Raw genomic sequence first — 12,172 nt, forward strand, 5'->3', positions numbered from 1 at the left:
AAATTTGTTGATCCGCCCCTTGAATAATGTAAAAATCTAGTGGGAATACCGCTGAAGGTTATTTGCTTACCAGAACTTTTGACTCCTTTGAAGAGAGACAAATAGAGAGTTAGGTAGACCACGCCAAGGCATAGTGCGAGTTGCCATTTCGGTAAGCCTAAGTCATTGAGTCCTTCAGAGTACTGCATCTCAAGTACCGCCCGACTAAAACAAAAAATAACGGCATAATTCTTCTGGATTTCGGTTGATTTAAGTAAAGTTGTAGCGGATTTCAGTGATTAATGCCTCGTGAATCCGAAGACTTAGTAAAGTAAGAGTAAAAATAATTAGCTCATAGATTTGACCCGCAATATCTCGAACCATTTGTCCACATAGTTTGACAGAAAATAGTTGTATAATTAGGAGTTTCTAGAAAGACAAGCATAGACGTTCAATTAAATATTGGAACCCCTAAATCTACCCTTACTGAAAGAATTCTGAAGCCGGGGTGAAGTGCGAGAGAGGTCCTTGGTACGGGATGTCAGTTCGATTCGTTGCGTTCAGTCTCGCCGCGTCCCAACATTGTTCGGTGTTCCATGAATTGTCACAGTGCAGCCACGGTAGTTCCGATCGAGCTGATGATACGAGGAAGTATAATGCCCACCCTGTGTTGAAAATAAATAGTGATAAAAAAAAAAAACATAAATACGACTGCCAATAAAATAACTAAAAAGTAAATAAAAACAAATTTGAAAATAGAGACGCCATATTCAATTATCCAAACAATTTATAACCAGTGTCACTCGGGATGATGTAAGAATCCTAACAATACCACATACATCCAAATCTGTCCATGTATTTAGAAATTGTGGTGGAATAAAGAAACACACGTATACATAAGAACCCTTCAAACATTTAGGTACCTACACTCTTTTTTTAGACAGTCATGTATTAGCGTCCAATTTAAAAATTCAAATAAGGGTAATCCATTAATTATTTTATTTATTTATTTAATTTTCATTGTTGAATACTATGACAAAGAATAAAATGTGTACTTATTAAATTTAAAATAAAAAAGTAGGTATAGGAACTTACCAATAATAACATTGTAGTAAAAAGATACATAAAACGCCACCATCACAGCACAGAAACCTACACCTGAAAAATAAAACAATGGAATAAGAAATCAAATGTATTATTGTCAAAGAATTTTTATCTTAAATCAATTTAGAGTTAGAATGAACAGAGGCTGAAGCAGAATCTTTGTTCTCTATCAAATATCTTGAGGGAGAACAGAGCTGAACAGATAATTCTTTTAATAATAATTTTAATACATCGATAAGATAAGAACGTATCTGGTAGAAGAAATCCTCTTGCAAGAAGAATCAACAACACTATATGCATTATAGGAGTCAGCCATACTTTTCCTAAAAACTCTGAGGTAGGTAGATGAGGTCAGGCAAACTTCATTTTAAAAGTAGCTTACCTTTGAAAAGAGGACAGATCTTCCATATCGTAACCGGTCCTTGTCGATTGTATTGCCCGAGGATCAACTCCATGTAGAAGAGTGGCACCGCACCGAAGATCAGCATTAGCATATAGGGAATCAGGAATGCGCCTAAATAAAAAAATAAAATAACGTGTTATCATGATCAACCCATTTCCACCCCACTACTTAGTACGGGTCTCCTCTCAGAATGAGAGGCCATAGTCTGCCACGCTGGCCCAATGCGAATTGGCAGACTTCACACATCTTTGAGAACATGGAGAACTCTCAGGCATGCAGGTTTCCTCACGATGATTTCCTTTACCACATAACTGAAAAGTTAGTGGTACGTGCCCGGGATCGAACCCCCGACCTCCGATTAGGAGGCGGACGTACAACCACTAGGCTATCACAGCTTCGTAATAACGTGTTAGTTATAATCTAATTAATCTAAATCCAAAGGTTTTATTTATTATTAAAAATGCGAAAGTGTGTCTGTCTGCAAGATTTACACGGCCCAAAAGTTTAATCGATTTTGATAAAATTTTGTACAGAGTTAGCTTACAACCCGGGAACAGACATTATTAAAACCTTAATTCACGCGGACGAAGTTGCGGGCATCATCTAGTAATATATAAAAGGAAAAGGTAACTGACTGACTGACTGATCTATGAACGCCCAGCTTCAAGTACTGGATGGATCGGGCTGTTTGAATTAAATCACTTAGGTGATAGATTTCAATTTAATTTTATTTTCAATTTATTGTAACTTTTTATTTGAATGTCACAATATATTATTATAAAAATAATAAATTAACATTACTATTTATCGTCGTCACAAAGACCACCCCTCGTTGCCCTTGGACCAAAAGTGCCCATCAAGCTGGCAGCATTGCCCCGCTGAATGGCGATGGACAACCTTTGGACCAGGTAGGCCCCAGAGCGCGGATCGCAGCCTCTTTCCCGCAGAAATTTATTTGGCATAGAATTTAATTTAATTCAAATTACTTACCGCCTCCATTCCTGTAGCATAAATAAGGAAATCGCCACACATTAGCCAGGTCCACAGCAAAACCGATTATCGAAAGAAGAAAGTCCGCCCCAGTGCCCCAAGTTTCTCGCCCGTCATTTATTTCTGCTAAAAGAAAACTATGTTAAAGTCAATGAACCTAAGATATGGCTACAAAACAATCTGTTTTTTTTTGACGTGACAACGTCTTATAATTCGATAGAGCCGGCTGCACGCACGAAAAAACATGACTCATGCGGCGTTACCTCGCTCTGAGGCGTTCCATGTAAGGCTTGAAGTGCAAGCGAGAGCGCGGAACGAGCGACAAAGAAGCACAATCGGCCTTTGACGTCACGTTCAACTATCGTCAGTAAACCGACTTTACAGACAACCAATTTTTTTTAATTTAATGTAGCTAACATTAAATAAAACATAGAAGACGCGTCACTAATAATAATTTTATTGTCATTCGAGAACAGAAGCCATGAACTTAGATACCTAAATAACTTTAACCGATTCAAAAAGCCAACTGTTGGTCGACTCAGTGACAGCAACGAAGTTATAATCGAACTGCAGACGCGAGCGTTATTCGGTAGATTATAAGGGCGTACGTATTACTTTTACTTTTTATCATTTAATGTTTGCCATAGAAACTTCATTATACCCGCTCTCCATTCACGTACTAATCGCAGTGTAAAAGCCAGTGAACGGCGCGAAACAACCATCCATATTCCACACTGTTGTCCGCAGCGTTCACCAGCTTTCATACCGCGATTCACACGCGAGTGAAGAACGGCCTTGTAGCGTTTAGCGCAACCGCAAACTTATACGCGCGGCTAGCGACTGGTGCTAACGAGTACCGTAGCCACTAGTCGTTAATGGTATGGGACCCGTAGCACTGCTACGCATCCCATACCTTTACACTTTCCATTCAGTCCGTACGCCTCGGGTACGTTCTCTTTAAGCAAAATGTACATAGTAAGGCTAATACTTACTTACTTACTTACTTAAGTATTACTAATGGTAATACTTACCAGTTTTCGCAACACTATTTCCTCTAACACGCTTAGAAGATTCACTAAAGTACACTTCTTCCTCGATTTGGACTTTAGGCTCCTCTGAAAAAGGGAAAAACTATGAATAAAGTAACTTAAAGTTCATTTCTATTTTTAATCCCCGACCCAAAAAGAGGGGTGTTATAAGTTTGACGTGTGTATCTGTGTATCTGTTTGTGGCATCGTAGCTGCTAAACTAATGAACCGATTTTAATTTAGTTTTTTTTTTGTTTGAAAGGTGGCTTGATCGAGAGTGTTCTTAGCTATAATTCAAGAAAATCGGTTCAGCCGTTTGAAAGTTATCAGCTCTTTTCTAGCTACTGTAACCTTCACTTGTCGGGGGTGTTGTAAATTTTTAATTTACACTTGTTCATTTTTCTACTGCACGCCCTTGGTACGATTAGGTACTCGTACTACTTACTTTTATAACATGACAGAGTGACGACAGAACCTTTCGTAGATTTGTGCTCTGAAACAAGACAATCAAACATAAAAATGCAAATGGTGCTCACTAGAATCGCAAAAGATCCAAGTATTTACCTATAAAGTCGCGTTATTTCTATCATTATTTAATTAGTAAGAACTACCTAGTACTAGTACTCACCTAATAATTAAGTGAAGCGAGTTATCGAATGTTTACTTACCTATACCTACTAGGTATAATATTTTAAAAGTCCCTATGATTCACCTAAAGTAACTTTATCCTATCTTTCAAAAATATACTCGTACTGTACTTTTTAAATCTTACTATATAAAAAAATACGATTAGATATCTATACCTAACTGAAGACCAAAAATACCGTTCGTACCACAGATAAGGGAATAAGTTATCTGTGGTTCATACCCATTGCAATGCCAGGATCTCTCAATAACGCTGGCATCCGAGCCTACAATATAATGGGATGCCGATGCGAAAAAATGCCGCTTTACCGGAGTGCCGATGATGATCGCCCGATCAATTGAACGTTTAAATTCCTATCGAATACGTTTTCAAACAACTTCTAATTAATTTTTAATTAAAAATTATTTACCTACTGTCATTGATGTCCAATAAAGAAGTTGGAACCTCTCCGTTTTGACCCCCAACCAAAAAAGAGGGGTGTTATAAGTTTAACGTGTGTATCTGTGTATCTGTCTGTAGCGTCGTAGCTCCTAAACTAATCAAGCGATTTTAATTTAGTTTTTTTTTGTTTGAAAGGTGGATTGATCGAGAGTGTTCTTAGCTATAATCCAAGAAAATCGGTTCAGCCGTTTGAAAGTTATCAGCTCTTTTCTAGTTACCTACTGTAACCTTCACTTGTCGGGGGTGTTATAAATTTTTAATTTACACTTGTACATTATAGGTTGATGTAGTAAAAATATTCAACATCTTTACTCTATACCTACTAATATCATAAATACGAAAGTGTGTCTGTCCGTCTATCTGCTAGCTGTTCATAGTCAATCATTAACGACGAAATTTGGTACAGAAATAGCTTGCATCCCGGAGGCTACTTTTTATCCCGGCAAATCAAAGAATCCCCAGGAGATTTTTAAAATCCACGTGGACGATGTTACCGGAAATATTAAGGAAGTATATTAGGTATAAACGTGAATATTTTCATGAGGTATTTATATAACTCCACCGTATCCTACGGTCCACAACCTGCGATACAAATGGGAAACTTGAATCGTGTAGTGACGTCGAGTGTAGGATTTATTGCTTTTGAACAACCCACGTATTTGTCTTTCCGTCAAGGGTTATTTACTCCCAATCTCATCTACTGGCGATATCTTGACATTGAATAAAAATATTTATGAAAGTGTTTATATTATCAAATGCAAAACCCAATAGAAATTTAAATTTTAAGCCAATTCATGTCATTATAAAATCCAGCCTCGTAGCTTTAGTTTTAGTATGTGGTGTGGTGTGGTACGTGATTGATAAATAATTATCGTCCTCCAGGAGGTCGTCCAGTATTTTTTATGCGCAGTTTACCGCTGGTTTACTTGTCAAGAAGTAATGACCACACATACGTAGCAAAGTGCTACGAAGATGAACTTACTGAACCCCCGTACTTCTATTGGAGCAGAGCCGCCATCTCACACACTTCATCCTCTAAGGATTCCTCCAATATTTTTACACGTACATTACCACTGCTTTGTTAGTGAATCTGAGGCAATGAATACACACGTAGGCAAATGCTACGAAGGCGAACTTACCAAACGCCCGAGGCGTACTCCCAGCAGAGCAGTAGCCGTCATCTCTTACGCTTCGTCCTCCAGGGGTTCCTCCAGTATTTCTACACAAAAGCGCGGGACTCGCTCGCTGCTCCTCGTAAGATGGGGCCGTGTGTGTCACCACATTTGCGCCACTTAGTGATGCCTGTAACAGTTTTGTAGGATTTAAAATGGGTCAGTAATAGCACTTAACTGCCTTGTAACGATTGTAAGTCAGGAACATACTCTAAAAATACCATCCCATTTATGTGCGTACATCATAGTCAAATTTTTTATTCTAGCTGGTAAAGTGAATTGCATACCACTACCCATATTATAAATGCAAAAGTGTGTTTATTTTTTGGTTTATTTTTTGGTGGTTTGTCCTTCATGTCATGGGTTGTCGCTATGGAGAAATAGATCGATGTGATTTGCAAATGCATATAGACGAAGCCGCGGGTATTAGCTAGTGATATGATAACTTAACATAAGCAAGGTTTACCACAGTAGGGACTTTGTATTCCCTTTCGTAGCTGGTGGGCCGCCGGGACGGGAGTGAGGTCGATAGATCTGGTCTGTGATCACTCACATCCACTTCCTGTTTCAAAAAAATGGATTTTAAAAAAACGAATTTTTAGGAGATAAGTATCCCACCAAAAACATTTCATGTAAAATGTTGCCAAGACTCACAAGTTCATAATGCTTTCACTGTTAAAAAGTTATGAGATCTCTAGTAGGCCAAGCCCCTAGCTGAGCTTAGATTTGCGCTGCCCATGGAACCTATCCCAAGTTCAAAGTATATATAGCTCTTAAGTGCTCTTGAGTGTATCACATTTATAACAATAAATACCAAATAACTCTACTTACAAGCTCTGACTCTACAAACTCTACATCTTGGTTAAAAAAGAACGGCTTGGCCGTTTAATGTTCGTGGAATTTTTGTCTGATATAATATTTGAGCCCGGAATAGCTTGTGCGACAATCACTTAATACAATACAAATTAGTAATTGTCGCACAAACTATTCCTAGTGGCCTTAAAATATGTTATGTCATGTAATATGTTTTTGATGTCTGTAAAGTTAAGAAGTGATTTTCAAAGTTGCAGTCAACGTTTTATTGTGTTACAACGCGTGACGATCGATCAATCGGAGCGCGCCTGGTACGCGAGCATCATGATCCAACGTGGAGTGGAACGTTGGAGCTCTGTGGTTGGAGCGTGTAGCAGAAGTGCGACTGATCGCTGATCCAAAATGGATCGTCTGGTTATAGACCCAGCTTTTAAAATGTATTACTGTTGCATCACAATATAGGCTCCATATATCTAGCAAGTTGTGATTGGTACAATCGCAATTTAAACTATAAAATAGCATTCATGCTGCAACTGTTAATCTTCACTAAGTATAGTAACAGTGCAAAGATTAACCCATCAGACGCGTGATTGCAATCGTTACACCATCACTACCATATAATAGCATACCTGCCCTTTGGGAGGAGACGAGCCGCGGCGCGAGCCACTACTAGAGGATCTGTTACTTGCATCTAGAAAGAACACGAGAAACGCATTATATTATACAACAACATATTATAAGAAATCCCTCTCCATGAGTCCATACTCCATACCATACTGGCGAGAAATATATCGTTATTAAAAATAAAGCTTATTTTCACGAATTTTTAGAAAACTCATTTTCCCAATTTTTTATTCTCATATACGAGCACGTAAAACTGGATAGGGAATTACTAAGTATATGTTAATATGATAGCATAGAGTTAAACACGAAGTGAAACTTATAATGTATTCAGAACGTGCCCTATTCGCGAGACGAAGGCTCAGATCGTGGTGTGGTCAACTAGAACTAACTAAGATGAACTGGAATAGAACACCCACTTTAGAGCACATCTTTGTCTCATATTGTTAAGATTAATAGTGTCTGGAGTTTTTAATATTTCTTTTATTAGGTAAATATTTAACTACAACTAGTGATAATATTAATATCCTGCCACTACTACAAGTGCAGGATAAGCAAATTTCCTATCCTATGCAATTGTGTGCATTGTAGAGTAAACATCTAAGGATGATCCGGTGTCGGAATGAAACATATGCAGAGTTTGTTTGAGAGTACGTGTCTATGGTGTTGCGTGGTGAAATGCTTGTTTGTAAAAAATGCGGGAGGGCGCGCGCCGCGCCGGGTCGCTTACTCTATGTTCGGAAAGAAGTTCAGTATAGGGTCCCTCTCTTATGTAATCCCATAAAAATGGTAGAGACGAAAATCTCAAAGCAGTGGGCTATAACCATTTTGATTCACCAACCTATACAAACGGAACTATATTTTTGAAATGAATACTACGTCAACGGCGACTGTAGAGGTTGCATGCCTCTACACTATACTAACTTCATTCCGTAGATAGAGTAATAGTATGTACTATGTATCTAAAATACCTTCTCGTAGTTCGCCCGCGCCCACGCTGTTGCCCAACAAGGGCATGCCCGCCATGCCGTCTGCGAGCTCACCACTCCATCATTCTGGTATCACTGCAAATAACATCACAAATACTCTGATAGGTCTAAGTCATCATTTCATCGCTGGCTCACTACGGAGCATGAGTCTCCTTTCAGAATGAGAAGAATTTAGACCGTAGTTCACTACGCTGAACAAGCGCGGATTGGCAAACTTCACTCAGTTTTGAAAATATTATTAATGAACACTCAGGCAAGGTTCCTCAGATGTTATCCTTTACCGTTAAAGCCTTAATATTACTTAATTAATTGCTGAAAAATACGCATAGTTCAGAAAAATTGTAGGTCCGAGACCGAAACTCGAATAGCTAAATAGGAAACCGAATGTTAACAGATAAGATTGAGATTGAAATTAAGATTGACTCAATATCTAGGCAATAGAAAATCTATATCTATATATTTAAAATGAAAAGCTAACATATCAACTTGCAGCTCAAACTACAGGACCTAGCAATTTGAAATTTCGCAGGTATAATTCTAAAAAATGAATTTCCAAACGAATGAAAATGTCCCAAAGACATGGATCGCGAGCTATGTCTAATATTATAAACCCAACCTTGGCCCATTTCAGCACTGAATCATAGATCCATCACAAATATCATCATGTGTGCAACAGTGGAAAACTGGGTTAAAAATGTATTTTGTATAATCTCGAATTCAGGAATGATTTATACGATATTTTCACGTTGTAGCATTTTTGTCAACCGTACATTAATTTCGATTAATCACACAACACTGATCGTCTGACGAACACGCCATCTGATATTACTGAACGGGTTTCTGATAGCAAATAGCACATTGAACGACAGAAGTAGGTGAACTGCTGTGTCGATGTGTCGTTGATCCTTAGACAGCGTGGGGCTTTAAGAGGGGTCTCTCCGTCACTCGCTTCATACAAACGTAGTTCCAATTTCATTTGAATATTAAGCAACCAAAGTCCATGAAATTTTGCAGACATATTCTAGAAACTAATATCTATGTCTGTGGTGTTCCAGATTTCTGTTAAAATATTCGGTTTCAAAGTTACGCGGTCATAAAAATTTACATACAAATCTTTGAGACCCTGTAATTTTAAAACTACATATTTTTAGAAAAATCTAAAACACCACAGACACAAATATTAGTTTCTAGAATATGTCTGCAAAATTTCATGGACTTTGGTTGCTTAGTATTCAAATGAAAATGGAACTACGATTGTATGAAGCGAGTGACGGAGAGAGCCCTGTTAACAACGCAAAAAGCAATAAGTACATTGTAAAGTACGTATCGATGTTATTACCAGTAGCAGAAATGGTTACTGCATTAATATTTCAATACAAATAAATAAAATTAAGACTTACTTAACTGGTAATTTCTAAATAATTTCCTTCTAAACTATTGCTCTTTTCGGCAAGGTTATTTATGGCCAAAATTAATGCTCAATCTATCTTTAAGAGGGCTCTCTTCGTCACTCGTTTCATACAATCGTAGTTCCGATTTCATTTGAATATTAAGCAACCAAAGTCCATGAAATTTTGCAGACATATTCTAGAAACTAATATCTATGTCTGTGGTTTTCCAGATTTCTGTTAAAATATTCGGTTTCAAAGTTACGCGGTCTTAAAAATTCACATACAAATCCTTGAGCCCCTGTAATTTTTAAAACTACATATTTTTAGAAAAATCTAAAACACCATATTGTAGGTATGTTATCAAATTAGAAACATACGTTTTCAAATTTTTATTCTAATTGACGGTACTTATTTTCATTACTTTGTAAGGAATGTAATGTGCCGGTATTCGTGATAACCAGGAATTAGAGAGCGAAGGTTGGCGAGGGCCCATCCTCATATTTCCGTTGCTTGCCCTTCCGTTTTAAATGCAATGCTTTTATATTACTTTGTTAAAACTAAAACTGTGTGTAATTAACTGTACAGTTGACGACATAAAACAAGAACTCTGTCTCATTTTTTTATAATGAGTCCAAACCTAAGAGTTGAAATCATATTCTTAGATAAGTCTAATAGTGAAGGATCTGGGTGGCATTATTCTTGCAAGAAATCCCCTACCATTACTGATGGGATTACGACCCTCAATATAATGTGGAATACGATGCAGAGAAAAAATATTATACAGAAAAATAAACTTTAATGTAGCTAGCTGTACTACGAGTAACATCGTTGTCCGTAGTAGGCGTAGCTGCGTAGACCTGTTCGTAGCACGTCTACGTATTCTACGCTTGCTATAACTATGATGATAAGCTTAAAACCTTACTCCTTTTATAAAGCCGGTTTTAAAGTACTAAAATCACACAAGTAAAGATAATACGCTAAGATAGTAAGTTCTTAGCAATAATATAATTAGTTGAATAATTACGATTTAGCCGTTTTGTCAGATTTGTGGGTTTTATTACATTTTTACTTATTCACTGTAATTAAGTAGCACGAGATCAAATAAACATTATTTTGAAGCCTGTCTATCAATAACCAATAACTATCCTCTTGATAATAGGATCGTTTTATAGCCAACAGCCCAACATCTGTCGGTTTATGCTTGGCGCATCTGTGACATTACGATCTATAAAATTACACATTAAGTACTAATATCTTTCAATTTATGATACAGGTTCCAACCATCTATATTATTATTTAACAGAATCTTATTATTAATCTTAGACCATTACCAAGGTGATAAGTACTAAGGATATTAATTTTAGGAATGGATATACTTTAAATATACCGTGTTCACCACAGAATTCAGATATAGAATAGGTACATGACATACAGAAATGGTAAAGCACTGCAATATCACTTGCTTTAAAAATGTAGGAAAACATGGTGAAAAAGCCTGCATGCCTGAAAGATCTCCATAATGTTCTCAAAGGTCTATGAAGTCTGGCAATCTGCATTTGGCTTGCTTGGTAGACTATGGCCAAACTCTTATTCTGAGAGGAGATCCGTTCTACGTAATGAACCGGCGGGCGACGGATTGTGGATGATCATGATGAAAGCGTTGTGAACTTTTCGCAGCATGGAATAAAAATGAAGCATCAGTGCGCGTGTTAAAAAAGTATTGCACTTATTGCATCGTTACAGGAAATTACTTCTGGATGATTAAATAGCCAAAAGTGGCCTACACGCTGTTCCAATATTTAAAAAATATGCACTGAATTAATAACTTTCTCCTTTTTTGGAAGTCGGTTAAAACGGCAGTTACCATTTTTGGTCCCTGGTTAAGAATTCTGCGGTATGCGTAACTCGAAGGTAGCTCTATAAAAAATTCGACGTAAACACACACAGTAGCTACACAACTACGTAGGTAGGTATATTATAGTTTCGTTGTGAAATATGAGCAGCAACTCAATTAAAAACGGGAAAAATATAATAGTAGTTACGATAAATGAAAACGGAAAATGGCGCTGGACCTGTCTACACGTGTGTGTTGAAATTCGAGACAATACCAATTTATTGATTTCATTGTTTACCTACACTGATGGATGGTGGGAGTCTACTATAAACTATAATATGTAACTACATTATTGCTGAGAACACTACCTGCATTGACTAACCTAAATCTATACATATAATAAAATTGTAGAAAAGTGGTGTCTGTACAATGGAAATATATAAAAAAAAGTAGCAGGGGTTGTTATTATATCGATGCCGAACCCGAAATTGTAATTAATTTTTTTTTGTCTGTTTGTCTGTGTGTTTGTACACGCTAATATCAGAAACGGCTTATTCGATTTAGATACGGTTTTCACTAATATATTGTAGTAAGCTTCACTTAACATTTAGTGTTTATTTCATGTCAACTGGTTCATAAATAAAAAAGTTATGTCAATTTAAAGAATCACGGCGAACATTCACTATTCCACGCGAACGAACTCGCGGGCACAGCTAGTTATTACATATGTTTCGTTAGCTGAACCAAAATGTATACAATTC

General features: G+C 37.1%; 1 protein-coding gene across 1 annotated transcript in view; it reads right to left on the reverse strand.

Moving 5' to 3' along the window:
• LOC123865794 overlaps nt 1-12,172 on the reverse strand; it is a 53,267-nt gene that overhangs the window by 26,408 nt on the left and 14,687 nt on the right. The window contains exons 2-12 of the mRNA XM_045907028.1: nt 8,169-8,261; nt 7,206-7,267; nt 6,230-6,325; nt 5,731-5,893; nt 3,950-3,997; nt 3,508-3,591; nt 2,477-2,599; nt 1,466-1,597; nt 1,075-1,137; nt 467-644; nt 71-204 (exon numbers count right to left, since the gene is read on the reverse strand). Coding sequence (XP_045762984.1) covers nt 71-204; nt 467-644; nt 1,075-1,137; nt 1,466-1,597; nt 2,477-2,599; nt 3,508-3,591; nt 3,950-3,997; nt 5,731-5,893; nt 6,230-6,325; nt 7,206-7,267; nt 8,169-8,223 — 1,138 coding nt within the window. The 5' untranslated portion in view covers nt 8,224-8,261. The remainder of the gene's footprint in view (nt 1-70; nt 205-466; nt 645-1,074; nt 1,138-1,465; nt 1,598-2,476; nt 2,600-3,507; nt 3,592-3,949; nt 3,998-5,730; nt 5,894-6,229; nt 6,326-7,205; nt 7,268-8,168; nt 8,262-12,172) is intronic.

This window comes from Maniola jurtina, chromosome 5, assembly GCF_905333055.1.
Source record: "Maniola jurtina chromosome 5, ilManJurt1.1, whole genome shotgun sequence".
NCBI lineage: Eukaryota > Metazoa > Arthropoda > Insecta > Lepidoptera > Nymphalidae > Maniola > Maniola jurtina.